At 35.9% G+C, this 21,526-nt stretch overlaps 1 protein-coding gene across 8 annotated transcripts in view; it reads right to left on the bottom strand.

Moving 5' to 3' along the window:
• Window positions 1–21,526, bottom strand: part of Cadps2 (calcium dependent secretion activator 2) — a 521,519-nt gene that overhangs the window by 133,065 nt on the left and 366,928 nt on the right. For all 8 annotated transcript variants that reach the window (XM_046422408.2, XM_046422403.2, XM_046422402.2 and 5 more), the window contains exons 12-13: window positions 20,675–20,811; window positions 18,639–18,826 (exon numbers count right to left, since the gene is read on the bottom strand). In XM_046422408.2, coding sequence (XP_046278364.1) covers window positions 18,639–18,826; window positions 20,675–20,811 — 325 coding nt within the window. The remainder of the gene's footprint in view (window positions 1–18,638; window positions 18,827–20,674; window positions 20,812–21,526) is intronic.

Consider the following 21,526-nt stretch of genomic DNA (forward strand, 5'->3'; position numbering starts at 1 on the left):
AATTTAGAAATGGATTTTTTTGAAATCAACTCCCATCTAATAAACCTCAGCACAAAACCAATGAAACTTATGAATAAGCACTGATAATGATCAGTGATCACAAATAGATGCCTAATAGTTCTATGTAATCATCAATCAGGGAATTTAAGCATTCAGATAAAGACTGGACCTAAATGATATTATTACATAGCAGTAAAAACTAATAAACTTATAGGTTATTTTACTAAACATGACTATTTAAACTTGACAAGAAAGAGCAAAGAACTTATCCCCGCTATTCTGATGATTGACACTATCTCTTAGTTTAGCTCTCTGGCAGATGCCATAAGGTTAGAGTTGAGTGAATTTTCCTGTTTGGTTGAAATGTCAAATGAGATCATGATCTACCGTGATGGAGTAAGTTTTCCCGTCATATTGAACTTCACTGGGGCACACTGTCTAACCAATGGAAGGGAGCCGGGGTGCTGATGATGAGAGGTGTAGGAGATAAGTCAAGGGGATGCTCATTTTTGTCAAGCTTCACTAAGACAAATACTCCTGCATATAAGGTAGGCCTATCATTTTACTGAGTTAATTACTGACCTAGTTACAAATCTGACAGGTTAAATACCACATTTAACAACTTGGACTTGCCTTTACTGACATGTCCATATTTTGGCATACTGCCTTTAGAAGCCTAAGTATTAAATATAAAGTTATTGAAGTGGCCTTGTAATATAAAAGAGGGTACAAATGGCAACTTTGTTGTAATCAAGGCAAAGGAAAAAATTTTCCTACAATTCTTGCCAATAAATGTGAACACTTATGTCATCAATATTTTCCTTATCATTGGCATTAGTAAAAACAAACAGCAATTATCAATTACAAAATTCTAAATGTGCATCTGGCACTGTGCTGTTTTGTATGCAGAATAGTATAGAATGTTCATAGAAATCTTTTTCCAGTTTCCAGGAGAGGAAGGCTGAGGCTCAGAGGGATTCAAATATATTCCTAAGTTTACATAGCTGGAAAGTGCAGAACCTGGACTGGAACCTAGGTCTTTTGCATTCCAAAGTCAGAGCTCTTAGTGTTTACTAAGTTATCTTAGAGCTTACTATAAGCTCTTAGGGTTTACTCTCTTTCCCCATATTTTCATGGAAAATAATGAAAAGCAAAAATAATTTTAAAAATCCTGTTAAGCCATGGAAAGTATGTATGAGAAACAATATGGTAGAAGTATTTTAAATATTCTTTTTTACATCAGACCTTTTCTGTATTACTTGCATAAGGTGGAATACAAGTAAATTTTAACCTAAGATTCGCCCCATTGAGTCAATGATTCAGCAGTGGAGAACACTGATGAACATGGTGTGGTTTGTGGCTAATGTTGATATTTAGGGTTAGGTTAAATGGATGGAAATTCACCCAAGGGAGCCTGGGTATTGTGCATAAAATAATAATCAGTGTTGGTTTCTGAGATGGGCAAAGTCACAATGGAGTTAAATTGACAGATTATCCATAATAGGCACTCTATGGTGAGTGGATCTGTGAGATGAGTCAGCTAAAGAAGACCAAGTATCAAGGAGTGGCTGCAGAAATGTGGGTGAATACAATACAGATTTGTATGATTTAGCATGAAGGAGCAAGTGTACATCAATTTAGGAGAAAAAAATGACTTTTTTCTTATTATTTAAAAATATTCCAGTGTCATTCACTGGATATATCTTACAATAAGTTATAGTTCCCTAGCCTTTAAAAAATAACCACATTAAAATGGAAAATAAATCATATGTTTATTAAACACTGAAGAGCCAAAGAGTGTCAGTGAAATACATGAAATTGACTCAACTCAGTTGGCTGTTTCTCGTGTTTTTTCTTATATAGTACTGCAGGGTTACACATGAAAAGAACTTGCCATTGCTAAAATAATATAGGGTTCTAGTATTATGAGCGAATGCCTGTTCCACATGTAAAGAAAATTTTGTGTATATTATCAACTGCAGAACAGATTCAATAAACTGTAGTTGTATTTATATAAAGAAGACCTTAACAATGGAAATCCTAAAATTTGTTCTTTTATATGTATTTACAGAAGCCTTGAGAGAAACTTCAGGTAGTTATATTTTATGAGTAGTTTTATTATACTCAAAGTAAAAGAGATTTTAAAAGGATAGTTTATATGATCTTAGTTTACAAATTAATTTCTGTCTTGTCTACTTCTAAAACATCAGAACCTGATCACCCCTATCACTTCTACTGCTGCTTCTCTGGTTCCCTACCCATCAGCTTTCCCCTAAGTACTTCTGTGGCCTCCTTGGTCTTTACTCAGCACTTTTCTTTGCCAAGTACTGGTATGCACCACAGTAAGACTCCTGAAGCACATATCCAATCACAGTCCTTCTTGGCTCAAAGGTCTGTAATGGTGGCGCTCCACGTAAAAGTCAAAACCTTGACAAAGGTCCACAAGACCTTATATGAGCTTTGCTCTTCACACCAACCCGTCTGATCTCATCTATCCCCTCACTTGCTCATTCACCCTTGCCTGCTAGCTGGTTCCCCCATAGGCAGCATGGCCTAGCCTTGGGGCTTTTGCAAATGCTGGTCCTCTGCTTGAGAGCTCTTCCCTTGGTGTATCCACGCTGCTTGCCTGACTCACGAAAACAAGGTTCTCTCCAATCATCATAAGAAGGTGTCATTTCCTACTCCCATACCCTTTCTTTCCTTTGCTCTGCTTTTTTGCTGGCTATTGTGTATACAGTCAATATCCAAGATGATATATTTACTTATTATCTTCCTCTTTTGTGCTGTATCCCTAGCACCTAGAATAGCGGCTGGCATATTGTTGATGCTCAATGCAAATAAGCTGAGGAAACAAATGAGTAGTATTTAGCATATAAAAATATCAGTTACATAAGATTATAGTAACTTATGAATTATTTATATGCCTAATTGTGATTACTGCTTATTAACACAATGTAAGTCATTTGGAACATTTTTTAACATATAACTTCATGTAGAATGGGAAATTTGGTCAAAACCAAACACAAGCAGGAATTGTAGTTTAGTATTTTGGATAAAAAGGTCACGGACAAAAGACAGGGTGTCTTTACACTTAGCAAAACATTTCTATTGCTTAGTTGCCACTGTAGTTAGTAACAAAATAATTTACTTTAAATCTCAAGAATAGCATTTTTCTCCTGAGATAATACAAAGAATAATGCCTCTTAGACATTAGTAAAAAGACCATGTTAAAATGAGTTCTTTAAAATCCTAACTTAAAAGACCAACTTTCTGATGCAAATATTAATTGGGTTTAACTCTTTGATAATTAAATATTGAAGTGGTTCTAATGAGAAGGAAGGGTATTCTTATAGAACAAGATTTAAAATTTTCATTTTTTCCTACAATTATCGAAATTGCAAGATTCCAATAAAAATAGAGTGCTCTCTTCAAGAAGTTTAACAAATGAACAAATAATAAAAGATGAATTACAAGTAGATAAACTTCTTTTAACTATAGATAAAGAAGTTATGGCATGGAACTTCTTTCTGGTGTTAAATAATAAGCAACTGAACAGTACATGCAGTTGTCTTTGTTAATTGTACTCCAAGAATCTGTACAATAGAACCTTCTGTCACTCATGCTTAATAGCCTGACCTTGCATCTGCCTATGGGTCATGTTCTGATTTTAGAGTGGCCATCACATATACACATACCCATGTGCGTGCGTGCATGCATGCATGCATACACACACACGGTACTTTTACTGAAAGGCAAATGCATTAAAAATAGCTCATGAAGACTCTATTTATTAATTTTTAAAAATCCCTCCATGAGCCAAAGTGTAATTTGTTATTCATTGATATTGTAGATTAAGGCATTTAAAAACAAGTGAACAAAATCTGTTGTGTATAATTTGCCTTTCATCTCAATTGCCAATTCTTCCTGCCACAGTGAACATAAACTCTAAACTGAAAAAAAAATGCTTTAAAAAGCTAACTCAGGAACAAATGGATATACATTATGAATCCTTTTTCTATTATCTCTGGTGGCTTCTAGGGTTGAACAGATAAATTATTTTCTACAAAGGTAAAGGACAATTGCATTATAGTTCAACATAAGAGAAAAAAAGGATAAAAAAACTGGGTTGAAAAATTAGGCATTTGAATTTATAAGAGAAAATATCAATGAGGAATCTTCTTAAATACTCAAATATGAGCTAACTTGGTTGCTTCACTTGACACACTTGAATAGTTTGCAATTCATACAGTTTTATAATTCCTTTTTATAGTACAATAAAAGTTTCAGAGGCCTATGACATCAGTAAAAATCAATTTGGGCATGTTTAATATTCATTTCTTTTGGGTAAATTTGGGTAATGACAACTTATTGGCTGTTGACATCTTCTAAAACATGTTGTAAGGAAAAATGACCCTATAATATGCTTTAAGAAAATGGGGTGAATGGCACAAATATATTTTAACTTTCATTTTATTAGTGCATTATAGTTATACATGATGCTGGGGTTCATTTTTGGCATAATTATACAAGTATGGCATTTAATTTGCTCCAGTTCGGTCCCCAGTACTTCCTCTTCTTCCCTCCCCTCCTCCCTCTTCTTGTTCCTTTTCCCCTACTCTATGGGTGTTTATTCTATTTTTTTTTATTATTTCATTAGAGACACACATATGAGGATTGAACCCAGGGGTGCTCCACCTCTAAGCTACACCCCCCCTCCTCTTGTTGTGTTTTCTTCTGACAGGGTCTCGCTAAATTGCCCAGGCTGTCCCCAAATTTGTTATCTTCTAGCTTTAGCCTCTTGAGTAGCTGGGATTATGGGCATGCACCACTATGTCCAACCCTAAATATCCTTTTTTTTTTTTTTTTTTTGGTACCAGGGATTGAACCCAGGGGAGTTTAACCACTGAGCTACATCCCAGGTCCATTTTTATATTTTATTCATCACAGTGCCAATGAACATTTTTTCTCCCAAGGAAAATGATGACATCTTTTGTGGGGATTTTCTTACTTTAAGCTGGATGGCTTTTAGACACTTGAGGGATACATGTATCCTTAGTTTTATAATCTCGAGGAGTCTGAATCGAGGCAGGTACAGAGTGCTGAGGAAGCTTGTGGGTTGAATGAATACACAGAGCTTAATACTGTATAGGACTTTCTGGTTAAGCTAATGAGACAGACTTTATTTCTAACTTCCTCCTTCCTCCCACAACTCACTAGGTAAGTTTGTCCTGGAAGTGTGGTGATTGGTGGTAAAAGATTAATTTGCAAACAATGAGTGGACAAATGCCAAAGTTCATGGTACTTTTGAGTTTCTTACAGGCTTCTTTTTACCTGCCTTCTGCTCTGAGGAATGTAGACATCTTGGCCTCCTCCAGAGAGTGAGAAAGGGAGAGACACCTAGAGGGTGGTATTTCTGAATTGTCAATTCTGCCTGCAGCACAGCAGGTAAAAGTCACTTTGCACTTCGTGTATTTCCCACCAATATCCATTTGTGAACAGAATGGAAAGGAGAGGAAGTCACAGCACGAGAATAAGAAATGGTGGAAGATGATGAGGGAGCAAACAATCATCTCTTCTCTTTTGTTTCTTAATCTCTAACACCTCCTATTGTTTTAATCAGAATGATCTATCGTTTGGATGGTCATATATGGTCATGCGATCATGATTAGTGTCCTGCTTCTTCCCCTGAAGTTTATAATACCCACAAGATGTTAATTCTATCCTTATTTGTTCATGAGATAAAAGAAACAGATTTTCTGTAAGAATATATTTTAGAAGATGAACATTTGAAATTATATTCTCTATTTTTACAAGTACTCCTGTCCTTATTTGTATTTTGTATTGCATTTTAATTCCACTGCAGAGTTTATAACAGAGTAGATACTTCTAATGCGAGAGTAATAATCTGACTTGAAGACACAAGATCTTTGACTCCATCTTTATGCTGTGCCAAAGGCAGCAAGGCATGGATAGCCAGCCTCTCCTGGGACCGAAAGGACAAATGTTCTTGGCCTAATCCAAACTAAGATCACTGCTGTACATGGCTCTAGAACTCAAGAGAAACAAAATACCAAGAGGAATTTAAAATAAAAATGAAAAGAATTAAGGTTGTTTCTCTTATATAAATATCACTGTCCAATATCTAACATTATATCTTTTAAAAAAGAACATGTGATGTTAATTAAAGGACTTCCTATACACGTAAATTTGAAAGAAGAAACTTGGAAAAATAATGATAAAGATAAAAATTTCCTATAAATGTCCAATTGAGAAAGGACTGATAAGGCCATTTTATAAATATCATTCTGTGCTTAATTCTGTATATCTATAGACATACTGTGTATTCTGATGCATAATCTGAATTGTCAACTTTTTTGGCATCATTTAACTATTCCAATGTGCCTTCTAATGGAAAAAATATTTCATTATATGGATGTGCCACGATTTATTAATTCAGTTCTCTATTAGCAGTAACATAGACTCTTTCCCCTCTTTTTTCTATCATAAATAGTGTTTCAACAATTTCATACCTGGTTATTTCCTTAAGATAAATTCCTGGAAGTATATTATCAGGTTAAATGCATGATATTTTCAGGTATTTGAAAGTTGCTTTTTCAAAGAGCTCTTAGTTTACACTCTGACCTGCAGTGCATGAAATTATTAATTTCCCTGTGACCTCATCAGCTGTCATCTTTACCATGTAGTACAGTTTTTAATTTATATATTAAAAAGGGTATCTCATTTTACTATATTAAGTTCTAGGACATAAAAATTATGTAATATTTGTAGTTAGATAGGGCCTTTCATGTAGTTAGATAGGGCCTTTTTCACATAAAAATTTGATGTGATTAATTAAAAACATTTAATTACAAAGTCTACATTAAAAGTGTCACAATATATCAACAAGACAATTTGTAAAGAAATGGTTCAGTGTCATTCATTTACTTAACTAACACATTTTATGGACCACCTGGCCAGGTCATGGGCTACAATGTAAGAATAACACAAATTTGGGGGGACTGGGATTGTGGCTCAGCGATAGAGCGCTCACCCAGCACGGGTGGGACCCGGGTTCGATCCTCAGCACCACATAAAAATAAAGGCATTGTGTTATGTCCATCTACACCTAAAAAAATAATCTTTTTTAAAAAAGAATAATACAATTGGTCCCTGACCTAAAAGAGTTTATAGTAGAGAACAGAAGCAAAAATCAGACGTGAGTGTGTAATTAAATTTAAGAAGGGCAAAATTATAAAGATCTGATCTAGTCTGGAATTTCAGAGAAAAATCCAATTTGGGACTGATATTTTAGCTGAATTGTAATAGATCAGAAGCAGTTACTTAGGTGTAACCTGAAGCAGAGGAGAGGACAGATAGGGTTCTAGGAGGTTCTCCTAAAGATGTACAAGTAACTTTTTTAGATGCAACTTTTAACATGTGGCTTCTGCTTCAGTACAGTGGATGGACTTGATACTCCAATATTCTTTTTTTTTAATTTTTTTTTTTTTTTAGTTGTCGATAGACCTTTATTTTATTTATTTATATGTGGTACTGAGTGTCTCACACATGTCAGGCAAGTGCACTACCGCTGAGCCATGGCCACAGCCCCTCCGATATTCTTGTAAAGAAGAAAAAGCAAGAAAATCTGTTGTTTTTTACCATCTGTTGGTTCACTGAGTGAAAAAAAGAGTCTGCTGAGAATATGTACCATTGGCCTGACCTTGTAAAGCTAGGTTCTCCCTTATTATCAAGGAACCTCCAAGATGAGAAAATAGTTTCAGCAATACCCTATCAAGGAAAACCAACAACAAATCTTTGGAAGAGAGAATTCTCAAATCAGGCCTTAGAGAATTTCCACAGCTTAGATTCAGGTACATGTATTTATTACCAAAAATGTCAGTTGCATAAGAAAACAAGTGACCATAGCGAAAATGCTAGTAGGAGAAACAAATTTAAACACCTGAGAAATTCAATTATTAGAATAAGAATAAAAATAATTACAAAAGATCTAAGGAAACAAAATGGGGAATCAAAATCAAGAAAAGAATAAGAGATATTTAGAAATAAAGCAGATTTTGCAAAGAACCAAATAGGATTTCCAGAACCAAATATTATAGTAAGTGAAATGGGTGAAAGTAAGTGAAAAAGAAGACATCATAGCTGAAGAGAACTGAGATAGAGTAAAGGTTGGCTCACTGCGGCCCACATCTGTGTCTGTAGTAAAACTTCTCTGGAACAAGCTACACTCTTATTCCTACATAATCTATGATGCCTTCCTCCTGACAATGGAAGAGTTGAGGAGTTGTAACAGAAAGCACAAGACTTGCAAAGTCCAAAATATTTACTATGGTCACTATGTGGCTCCTTACAGAAAAAAAAAAAAAAAAGTGTCAACTCCTGACCCCAAAGGCAAACTGCAAACATTATACATCATCCAGAATGTAGTTAGAGAAATAAGCATATAGAACACATGTCAGTCACATTAAGACACACAGGAGAAAACATGCTTAAGATATAGGTGATTGCAGTTTCAGAGGAGAAGAAAAAGACTTGAGAAGTGAAGCTATTTAAAAAGATAAGGATACCCCAGAACTGGTGATGAATATGAACCATAACTCAATCAAATCTCAATCAGCCTAAATAAACAGAAATGTACACTTACCCATGTAGATTAGAAAACCACACATATCCCTATTAAAATGAATGAAAAGAAATATGCACAAAGATGCATTATAATAAACCCACAAAACACAAAACAAAATAATTTCCAGAGAGAAAAAGACAAATTACCCTCAAAAGAATGACAGGCAAATAGCCTTCCATACTGCAACACAGGGAGTCAGAAGAAAATGCAGCAAGATCTTCAAAGTTCTAAGTAGTCATCAATTTAGAAGTGTATAACCAGCAAAAATGAGGAGACAAAGGCCATCCAAAGAAAAAAAAAATCCCTATCTATGGGAGCACCCTTTGGAAATGTCAAAGAATGCGCTTTAGGACCAAGAAAGCCAATTACTAAACATAGGCAATAAAAACCATATCTAATTTGTAGGATTAGGAATAAACATAGAAATGACGCAGGTGAAATATGAGACCCTCTAAGTATGTGAGCCAGGAAGAAAGATAGAAATGAAATGTTCCACAGTCCTGTACTATTTAGAAGGAGAAGAAATTTTCTGATCAGTATATGATTTTAAAATTTCAACAGTGTGCCTGTATGTAACTGTAGGAAAGCATAAACTGTTAAGAGGAAAAAAAAATACACTAAATAACCTTAATAAAATAAAAAGGAAGAAAGAAGAAAACACAAAGTTTATAAAACATAAGTCAAAAAAGAAAACCTAAATTAAAACTGTAGAAGTGAATTAGCTTTTATCAACATATGTGATAAGAAATTGACTGAACTAAGAAATTGTCTTCTTGAACAATTAAATCAAAATTTAACTTACTCTAATAAAAAAAATTTAGTTTATTTATAAATGTCTAATTTATAAAATATACTGAAATACAAGCACACAGAAAGTCTGTAAAATATCAGCCAAAGGGCTGAGGATGTGGCTCAAGCGGTAGCCTGCTCTCCTGGCATGCGTGTGGCCCGGGTTTGATCATCAGCACCATGTACAAACCAAGATGTTGTGTCCGCCGAAAACTAAAAAAATAAATATTAAAAAAATTTCTCTCTCTTTAAAAAAAGAAATATCAGCCAAATACCAAAAGAAAGTTACATTAATAATCATCTAGACTGGGCGTGGTGGTGCATGCCTATAATCCCAGCCGCTTGGGAGGCTGAGGCAGGAGAATTGAGAGTTCAAAGCCAGCCTCAGCAACTCAGTGAAACCCTGTCTCTAAATAAAACACAAACTAGGGCTAGGGATGTGGCTCAGGGATTGAGTGTCCTGAGTTTAATCCCCAGTTTAAGAAAAAAAAAAAAGGAGGAAATATATAAATAACCATCTAAATAACTTTACTGCAAAAATCGTTATTTATTATGATAAAGGTCATTATATAGTAATAATAATTTCCATTCTTCAGAAAGATTTAACAATTTCAAGCTTGAATGTGCCTAATGAAACCACCTCAAAATATACAAAAGCTGATAGAAATAGAGGGAAGAAACCAACTGAGCCGTGGCTGATCTCCTCTCACCCTTGTCATGACTCCTACATGTCAAGATAGGCAAAAAAATTAGAGTTTAGATTTGAGCCACATAAATCCTACTTGCAATGCACCAAGGAAAAGAATATGTAAATATTTTCAAGCAATATTAAACAGTCACAATATTCGACAATATTTGACACATACTTGGCCATAAAGAAAATTCTATAATAACTAGTATCACACAGACCACACATTCTCTGAATACAAGATATTAGATCAGAAATCAATCCTCAAGAAAAAAGCCATAAAAATGTCATATTCTTAGAAATTTAAAATGTACTTATAAATAATTCCATATTGAAAAAGAAATTGTACATATAAGGTGTACGTATATAGTAAAAGCCATATTTTAGGAGAAATTCTAGTGTTAAATGCTTATATCGGAATAGAAGAAATAGGGTAGGAAAAAAATAACTCAAGAAGGTAGAAGCAGAGAATAAGCTGAAGTTTAATGAAATGATGGGCCACACAAAGGGAGCATAGGTAAACTTTTTCGGATGATGAAACTGTTCTGTTTGGCCACGAGGTGGTGGATGGGTGATGGGATCTTCCTCAAAACCAATAGAACTGAAAGAATTACACAACCCTGGAAATGAGCTTTACGGTATACAAACCTAAAAAAGAGAAAGGTCAAAAAATACATAAAAAATGTTCAACATACTTTATATATGGAGATACGAAAAATTGTGCTCTGTATATATAATAAGGATTATAATGCATTCTGCTGTTGTCATGTATTAAAAAATAATAAAATCAATTAAAAATGTTAAACATCTCTAGCAATTAGAGAAATGCAAATCAAAAGTACTCTTAAGATATCATCTCACTCTAGTCAGAATGGCAATTATCAAGAATACAAGCTATAGTAAGTGTTGGTGAGGATGTAGGGGAAAAGGCATAATCATACATTGCTGATGGGACTGCAAATTGGTGTGAATACTATGGAAAGCAGTATGGAGATTCCTTGGAAAATTGGAACTGGAACCACCATTTGACCCAGCTATACGTCTCCTCAGTCTATACCCAAAGGACTTAAAAATAGCATATTACAGGGACAAAGCCACATCAATGTTTATAGCAGCACAATTCACAATAGCTAGGCTGTGAAACCAACCTAGATGCCCTTCAATGGATGAATGAATAAAGAAAATGTGGTATATGTTCACAATGGAATATTACTCAACATCAAAAGAGAATAAAATTATGGCATTTGCAGGTAAATAGATGGAGTTGGAGAATATCATGCTATGTGAAGTAAGTCAATCCCAAGAAACCAAAGGCCACATGTTCTCTCTGGTAAGTGAATGTTGATCCATAATGGGGAAGGGGTAGTTTATGGGGAGAATGGAGGAACTTCCATTGGACAAAAGGGAGGGAGGAAAGGGGAGGGGGAATGGGGGCAGGAAAGATGGTGGAATGAGACAAACATCATTACTGTAGGTACATGTATGACTGCACAGAGAAATTAAAAGTTGTGCTCCATTTGTGTAAAATGAATCAAAAAGCATTTTGCTCTCATGTATAACTAATTAGAACAACAACAACAAAAAGACATTAACCAAAAAAAAAGAAAGAAAGAAAAAGAAAGCAAACCAACAGTACATAAACCAGGACATCGTGAGATCTCAGGATGGAATTCATATTGTAATAAATGTATGATAGAACCTCAATAAAGAGGAGGGGAGAAGACTGCTGCCTTATTAAACTTTGGAAAATAGCATTTCAACTGGAAACAGGAAGGCTAATGACTAAAGAACTGTATTCGGGTGCTAAACTCCAGGTGGCAAATTCTGAAACTGCTTTCATGCATACTGGAGCTAAACATATGAATAAGCAGATAGTGGGTTTTTCACTGTTGAGAAGTTACAGATAGTGAAGAAAATAGGCTGAAAGGAATGCTGTGGTCCTGGATGAGGTCTAGCTCTTATTTCTGTTCACTGGTAACCCCGATATGTCTAACATGCACTGAAAAATTCTTTGTGTGCTATCTCTTCCTCTGTGATTTATTTTCAATGGGTTCTTTTATCCAGTGTTTCAGAAAAAAATCAGGAATTGCTTGGCATAAATAGAAAACAAAGGAAATTGATCAAGCAGCCTTGTTAAATAAGATGCATTCTATCTACTTTCCTTGGATAATGAAATTCTTGGCTCTTGCTTTTAGCTGTCTTTGTCTCCTCCATTAGGCCTATAATGCTCCCCAATAACACTGGTAGGAGAAAGAGGCCTCAGAAAAATCACAGTGCCTGGAATTCATCTATCATAAATTGCTCTGTGACACTCTCAAAGTCTGCCTGATCACTGTGGGTCTAAGAACAATTCCCAGATGTTATTTAACTAATAGTAAGAATCTCCAATCTGAAGTCTGAAATCCAAAATGCTCTGAAACCCAAAACTTTTATAGCGCCATGACTCAACCAGTAAAGTTTATTCAAATACTCCAAAATGATCTGAAATGGTTCTGGTTCCAAGCATTTTGAAAAACATATGTTCAATGTTTACACTGTACAGAAAATATTACCACTTCCCATTTAAGCAATAACTTATCATCAACAGAGTATTTATATCATTTAATGTCACCTATTTAGGAACCATAGCAGGTAGGTGCCATTGACATTATTACAATTAACAGATGAGAAACTGAGGCTCAAACAGATTAGCACCAATTTTTTTAAGGTCAAATAGCTCTTCAGTAGAAGAGCCGGAATAAGAACACAGATGATTTGATCCCTAGCTCAGTGCTATTTCCAACATACCAAATCTCTTCTCTTCCCTACTTTCTTTCTGCTTTTGTTGTAGAAGCCATAATTATTTTGCTTCAGTATTGAAATTGAGGTTATCAAAGAATAAAAAAGATCCCTTTGTGGCACTGCTTGTGTATACTTAGCGTGTAGAATGGAATTTATCAGATCTGCCACATTGCATGAGGATGACCTTGCTTAAGCCTACCTTCCTCAGAGTGAGCCTCTATATTTACAATTAGTGTGGCATTTGTATTGAAGTCACATATCCAAGACCAGAATTAAGAAGTAGTAAGTAGAAGTGAAAACTTTTGGTGATCCTATTTGATGCAAGGTCTATGATTTTACTCAAAAATGTACCACTGTTTCTTGAATTAGGGGCAGGAAGTTGACACACTGTGAACTGATAGTTGAGAGGAGAGTCTGGCACCTGGGAAGTTGCAGGTATCCTGATGTGAGGATTTGCCCAATGCCCTTTAAGACTGCCACCACTCTGTAGTATAACCTGGAATCCACCGAAAATAGAGATTATTTTATGTGTACTCCAAACATGTTGTATTCCCTCTTCTCCACTCGAAAGCTGGCACATCTGAGCAGGCCTTTGTCAGGCAGGCGGCAGCTCTAAGATGGCCTGACTTACTGGGAGAAGAGCGGGTGAATATCCTGCGCGTCTTACATTAAACCAGGACATAAAAGCCATTTTGTGTTGCTGCTTTAGTTTCTCCGCCCTCAGCCTGACTTACAAAACCAAGACGTATAGCCATACACATCAACCTAGAACTTTGCCCTCTCATGCATTGTCTCTCAAAGTCTCTTTTCTCCTTCCTGTCAGTCTTCGAAGCGCTATGGCTGAGTGAGTGGCTGTGTTTCTGTGGGTGGTGTGGCTATCATCCTGCAGGAGTGTGTCTGCTTCTGTCCTTGACTCATTTTTCCTTTCTTCCTTTCTTTTTCCCTCTCTTCTTTGGTCTTGGTACCAGCCAGGCCTCTTCTGTGTAACTCTGTTCTTTTATTTCTGAGTGCTATTCAGAGATGTGCCACACAGAAAGCACACACCTAAGGAGCTCAACACTGTGTAATAGGATGTGCTCCCTGAAAAATTTCACATCCAGACAGCACTGCTGTCCTTCACTTCAGTCAATAACAAAAGGCAATCTTTCTTCCTTTTGAATTTTTGACAGAGGTGGTTCAGGTAACAAGCAAAACGACTCTCTGAAAGCGCGTCTTGACAGATGTAAAAATGATCATAAAAAAGATGATGGCAAACACTGTAGAAAGACTTGACATTGACAGTATTTTTAACAAAAGTCTGTATCAACATCAGATGCTGCAGACGTGGATAAGAGAAGCAGGCGTTCACAGGGGAGGTTGCTAAGACCTGAATATTCTATTAGCAAAGAAATTAAGAGTATAATTATATACGCATTGAAACGTTTCTACTTAGCACGAGGCAGAAAAACCCTATGCTTATTTTTCACATTTTCTCCTCTCCTTGTGGACTGTGACACAAAGGGAAGTACATTAGAATAACAGTAATCACTGCAGATATAGTCTTTATATCCATCCAGGACCTCTGTATTGCTATTTACCCCTTTAATATCTGACAACTCTAAATATCAGAAAAGTTGAGTGATTTGCCCAATCTGGGTCAGTTTACAAATTTCAGAGCCAGGATGCCAGCAGACATTTTTGCTTCTTTTTATTCTTTCATTGCAGCAGCATGGCATTTCTGAGTGACATCCACTAGACCATAAGAACTATAGGAAACACCCTATAGAATTAACTTAGATAGTTTGTACACTAAAGTGAGATTCCAATTTTCCCAAAACCTGCACTTCTTTCTTTCTTCTTCTTAAGTGACATGTCACCTTTATGGCTCATTTCTATTCTAAACACTGTCAGGATACCTGCATATAAGCACATTTTAACTTTTTAGAGGATAGATTTAATGGGTAATATTAAGGATAAAATATGCATGAACATATAAACATACTTTAAAATATAAATTACTTTATAAAGCAAACAATAGTTTTATAGAATAAAGGTAACTATAGCAACCTCTGATTCAAATCAGTCTGCCTCTAAGATGGTGGCAGCAGCTCCAAGCCTCAATAACTTACTGCTGAAATGTGCCTTAAACATACATGATTTGGAGGCCCATTTGATGAAATTTCCCACTTAATGTTCACAATTAATTAAACGTTCCTGTATTGAAAATGAAAATAATCTGATGGTACAATCTTTGGTCTTATCTGTTCTCTGTGCTCTTCTGTCCCCTTACATATCAGAGTGCTGCCTTACATTGGGGCACCTCTATTGATATCCATTGGTCAGGAGAAATTGCAACAGAGCCAGAAACACAAAAGACAGTAGTTTTAGTTAAACAGCTCCTGACATTAGCTATCAAACATTAATCATTCTCACTGGCCCTGTAACACAAATATGTGAAATACAGAGGGTTTAATTTGGGATAATGGGGAAAAATGACCGTAATTGGCAAGATTTTCCTAATTTTCAAACAAGGCTTCATAATGAAGCAAAAGCCTGAACAGATGCTATGACTCAGATCAGTCTTATTTTCTAGTGAACTGAGAAATGGCAGCAGCAGGGGCTTGAACAAAAGTTTTCATTGTGTACCCACAGTATGTAAGGCATCATGCGAAGGTACATAGAGAACACTAGGAGAAGGAGAACTTATCTTGGCTCTCACAACATGGTCTGGTAGAGCACAAGCAGAGGTGTGAAGCATGTGTGTATGAGTGTTTGTGTAGGTGGCACTTCATACTTGACAGAGATCCCAAGCTATCTACAGACAAAGGGTTTTGTTGTTCGAATCAGTTAACAGAAGTCACAGAGGAGCTTTGTGATATTTTATTGTTGAAAGACCAAGACAAAGAGAGAGATTCCATGTGGTAAACAGGCCCTGTGGGTAAGACTAGGTGTATGAAAGATTTGGTAGAGAGAATTGAACAATAGTGGAAGGAGACTGATACTATGGCTCAGAATCTATTTGTAACTTAATAATCATATAGAAATCACTAAAATACTTATTGAATATTTATCTTTTTTTTTTTTTTGCAGCGTTGGGGGTTGAACTCAGGACTTTGTACCCGTTAGACTGCCACTGATCTACATCCTGGCCCACCAAAGTCTTGAAAAACACTATGGCAAAAGTTAATCTGTAATTTTAGGGTAACTGATAAGCCAAGAAAAAAAAGGGAGTAGAGATAGGAATTAGAATGCATAGACAAGAAAAGAATAAAGACAAGAATTAGGACAGATATCATGGAAATGGAAAAAAAGAGAAATTTGAAAGGTATTATGGAGATAGATTTACATTGGCAGGAAATTGGGTGGGGGGTTAAAAGTCAGAATGGCAGCTATTATGAAGACAAACAACAATAAGTGTTGGCGAGGATGTGGGGGAAAAGATACACTCATATACTGCTGGTGGGACTACAAATTGGTGCAGCCAATATGGAAAGTAGTGTGGAGATTCCTTGGAAATCTGGGAATGCAACCACAATTTGACCCACCTATCCCTCTCCTCGGTATACACCTCAAAGACTTAAAAACAGCATACTACAGGGACACAGCCACATCAATGTTTATAGCAGCACAATTCACTATAGCTAAACTGTGGAGCCAACCTAGATGCCCTTCAGTGGATGAAAGGATAAAAAAAAAAGTGGCATATATACATAATAGAATTTTACTCAGCAACAAAAGAGAACAAAATCATGGCATTTGCAGGGAAATGTATGGCACTGGAGAATACAATGCTAAATAAAATTAGCCAATCCTCCCCACAAAAAAAAATGCCGAATGTTTTCTCTGATATAAGGAGGCTGACTCATAGTGGAGTAGGGAGGTGGAACATGGGAGGAATAGATGAATTCTAGATATGGCAGAGGAGTGGGAGGGAAAGGGAGCTGGCAGGAGATTAGCAAGGATGGTGGAAATGTGATAGACATCATTATTCAAAGTACATATATGAAGACACAAATTGGTGTCAACATATTTTTTATACAACCAGAGATATGAAAAATTGTGCTATATACGTGTAATAAGAATTGTAATGCATTCCGCTGTCATTTATTTTTTTTAAAACATCAATAAAAAGATAAACAAGAAATTAATAGCCTGTTAATGGAGGACAATAACACAAAGAATGAAGTCATTCATTCATTCATCAAGTAGTTATTAAATACTTATATTAAATACATATTTTATGCCAGGTACTTTGTGAGGAGCTACAAGAGGTATAGGAGCTGGTTTAGTGAGATGATGCATTTTATACATGGAGAGATGAAAGTATCAGCAGAATATTCAAGCTGTGAATTGTCAATAGAGATCTGTAGCTTAGGAGAATAAGTGGGTTGGAATCATTTGCAAATGGAGAAGCCATGGTTAAAGCCATGGAAGGGGATAGGATCACTGAAGAAGAACAATTCTCTGAAAGAAGAAATCAGGTTTGAAAACACATGTGAGAAAAGCCCTATATTGCACTTAAGAATCTGGAGGAACAGGAACTCTTAGCAAAGGGGTGGTCAAAAGCATTAAAACAGAATAAGAGGAAAATTAAGAAAGTGAAGCCTGAGAAGAGACAACTGGATTAGGTCCTTGGGCAATCCATTTCAATAAGTATGATTAGTGAATAAGAGGCAGGAAACAAGATAAGGGAAAGAGAGAAGTTTGGCTGGGAAGAAAAAGAGAACAAAGGACTGGCAGCTTGTCATGACAATACAAGCTACCAGTGAACACTTTTTGAGCACGTGTGTGCCAGGCACTGTTTTAAATGTCTGATATTGATTAATGTATTTAATCCCTATTACAGTTTATGACTTACAAGAGAGATGTCATCGTTAGATCTTTCTTAGGTAATCTGAGACACAAATAAATGATGAAACATACCAAGTGACACAGTAAGTACTCATTTGAGTGTAACAGTCCGATTCTGAGATGCTTGGTCACTTTGTTGTGTGGCTACCTGAAGCTTAGATGGGTTTGTGAGAAGAAGGAAAAGGAAGTGCAAAGAGGGAATAAATGGTTAAAACAAGGTCATAAGGGGAAGGAATGTGGGCAAACCCTTTATAGGGAGAGCCTGAGCAAAGATGCTCTGGAGACAAGATGAAGACAAGAAGATGTGGATGAAGTTTTAGGCTCAGAGGTTTGGAGCTTAAAAATTAAAAATAGGTATTTTTTTTCTTTCCAACTTGGTAAAGCCAGAGTTAAGGTTATTGGCTCAGACTGCTATACAGGAATACTTGTTCCAAATGTAAAAATTAGGGAAGGGGTTGGGAAGACTCTTCATTGCCTCATAATTTATCTTGTTTTATCAATAAAACTTTATTACACAGAAGAAAAGCAAAGATCATTAGCTTTTGCACAAACCCATCAATGAATCCTCCCCAGACACATATATGCATTCCAATAGGAATCATCTCAACACTTTGTACAGATCCCACTAGTAGGTAGTACATAAGAACTAAAAGGCAACATTTACTCTGTAGATACTCTCTCCCTCTCCTTTTCAAGTGGCTTTACAACCAAAAAAGAATCATAAAGTGTAGCCCACAGAAATCAAGAGCATATTGATGTACATTTTTCCTTTGTGGTATTTTTTTTTTCCTTATAAGAAGTGTTTGCTATTTTAAATTGGTTACTAGGTGATAATGGCAAAGCACATTTTTCTCTTTCTTCTAGTCAACCCTATACATTTCACTGTGAATTTGCAAGTCAAAATACCTGTTGCCGTGCACATGAGAGGCACAGAATGCAAAGCTGTAATGGAGCAGGGTTGGGTCAATGACAGCACCGTTTTCTGAATGTTCCATCAGTTCTGTAAGGTAGCAGAGATGTCTGTGACAGCCTCTCACACCATAACGGGCACAGTACTCATCTAACACAAAGACCTGGCCAGGGCTAAACCAACCCTGCAAAAGAAAAAAAAAATACACAGTTTTTTTTCATTCTATAGTAAGATTAGTTTTAGTCACTATAAGAAGAAGCTTTTTGAAAGTGTCTTCAGATGTTTATTGTATTAGTGGTATGTTTCTTATTATTTTCAGAAGACCTAGTGTCATCAATTTGGAACTGATCTGGGACACTGACAACCTAATATTATCTATTGCTGCAGCAATGCCTGGGCAACTTCTTCTCCACTTGCATTCAAAATTATTCAAATTTTTTCATGGAATCTAAATTTGTCAGTCATAAAAAAGAATGATACTCCATAAACATCAATCTCTTTAGGAATCATTTAAAAATAGGATGGCAAAGCAGACACTATCACTGAAAGCAATTTATAAAGTGAACCAAGAGAACAGCAGCTGTGTACGTGTATTACCTGGGAGAGGGGATGAAAGACCCCTGAATACTTATTGTGCTGGTGGGAGAGGTACTGTATGAGACAGAATATATAAATTATATCTGTGATATTTAGAACCCTCATGTATGGTGGGTATTATGATTTCCATGTTACAGATAAATAAGCAGCAGTTGAGAGACACTAAGTAAATTGTCCAAGATCATGGTGCATATCAGGGGGTGAGCCAGGATTCACACCAGACACTCTTTCTTAACCATATCACTCTCTCCCCCTTCTATGTTCTGGAAGTCACACTGCAGTATGCGTCTCAGACTTCATATCACCTGTGGGATCATCAACAAAGGCAAAACAACTTTTGATAATTCAGTAACCAAACCCTGGAGGAGAATCCTAGAGGCCCTTTTCCCTTACTGACATTCTCAGTGTGATAGTCCATGGGAAGATACAGAGTGCCATGGGAAGATTTGCTTAATTTTCCTTGTAATTTCATAATTTCAGTTGGATCAGGTTTACATTGTCCAATTACATGTAGAATAAGACTTACTTAATAAATAATCTATGAAAGAATGAATAAACCATCATTAATGGTAAACTGTGATAAACTAATTTTTTTTCCCTGTCTATTTAAGCATCTTAATGAGCAGACAGCATATCTTATACAAAATCCTACTTCAAAAATACTGTAACTTATTGCATGAGGTCCCTAGGTTCAGAGTCCAAGAGATTCAGGTAGTAACAGAAATAGACATATTTGTGAGGAAAAATTTCAAAGGAATCACCATTTCCAATATAAGTTTTTAGAAGGGCACATATGATTCTTAGTCCCCACATTCTGAGGTAATGAGCATTCCATCCAATTATAAATTATGATTTTTAATCCAAAATTTCAGCTACACTTTTAACAAATATCAGGTAGAAGTTTAGCTACTTAATTACCCCTGCATTTATATTTTAAAGGAATTCAAATTCTCTTTGGAAGGCTACATGAAACTCAAGGTTCCTCTGACATGTATGGGTCTCATCATATGGTTTACCCCACTGTTTCTCTCCCTTGTCCTTCTAAGAATCAGATAAATGTAAGACATAAACATCTGGTGAATAGAATTTAAACCTTAAAATGGCAGCACATGTGTCAACAAATCCTGTAATAAAGGTTTTTAAAAAAATCTTTATTTAAAGTCTTTTTTCATTCAGCCTTCTCTGGAGAGACTGATAAAACACAGTTCAGTGTCTATTTGAGTCTATTCTCCTGTCTATTGAGTGGCACAGCAGTGGTCTTCAAGTGTATAATTTTCAAATCGAGAAGCAATTGATCGGAATCCTTTATCCCTAACTCCAACTACAGTTATTAAATGAGTCAGGAATAAAATGCTGGTTTATAACAAGCATTTCTCACTTTCTCAAATATTTTCTTCTAACCTATAGGTGACCATATATAGAGATTTGTACTCACCAAGCAAGAATAGGAATCATTCAGTCTGTGATCCAAGGTTTGTCTCTGGAGTATTCTAAAAAGGAAGGCGTGGTCAAGCTTGCATGGATTAGCAGAAATAAACTCATCCATACCATGTTTCTGAAAACGGTCTGCATCTGTAAATTCAGGAAAGCATGTACAGTGCATTGGTTTTTTTCTGGTTAAATAATGAACAAATAGTTTTGCAGAATCCAAAATTCATGTCTCATGATAACAGATTACCTTTTATCACATAAAATATGATGGAAAGCATTCAGTGTCTTAATATAAATTGTAAATTTTTGAAGTCTAAGTGAAAATGACAGGGAAAAAATCCACAAATCAAAAGAATGAAGAAATTCTACTTCCATTCAAAGCTATTTCTAATCTCTATCAGAGGAATACTCTTTGATTTTTCTGACTTTAAGAAAAGTTGATGTATTTTAAGTGTGTATTTACTGAAGGAAGTGACTGGAAAAGAACCCGGGTCTGTTCAGAAAAAAAACAGCAATGATGGCCAGAAGCCTGTTTTCCAAATGGCAAACTAGAGCAGAAATGAACACACAAGCTTCAGCTGGATCACTTCCAGTCTTCTTTTTGTATGGAGCTTTTAATGGGACCAGCTCTAATATAGAAATGGCAATGAACGCTCTCAAGCTTCAAGTTTAAGAGACATGAAAAGGGAGCATCATGTTTGTGCAAATATGCAGACAAAGCATAACGTCCCAAATGGCACTTCAATCAAAAGTCCAAATTTATTGTTCTTTACAGATTGCATCTTTCAACGCCTGTAGACCCTGCGGGTTTATCAAAAGGCCAGCTTTTATGATTGCTTTCATTAATGGTATGTTT

This window comes from Marmota monax, unplaced genomic scaffold, assembly GCF_021218885.2.
Source record: "Marmota monax isolate L192 unplaced genomic scaffold, Marmota_monax_Labrador192_F-V1.1 WCK01_AAM20220418_F8-fsc00027, whole genome shotgun sequence".
Taxonomy (NCBI): Eukaryota; Metazoa; Chordata; class Mammalia; order Rodentia; family Sciuridae; genus Marmota; species Marmota monax.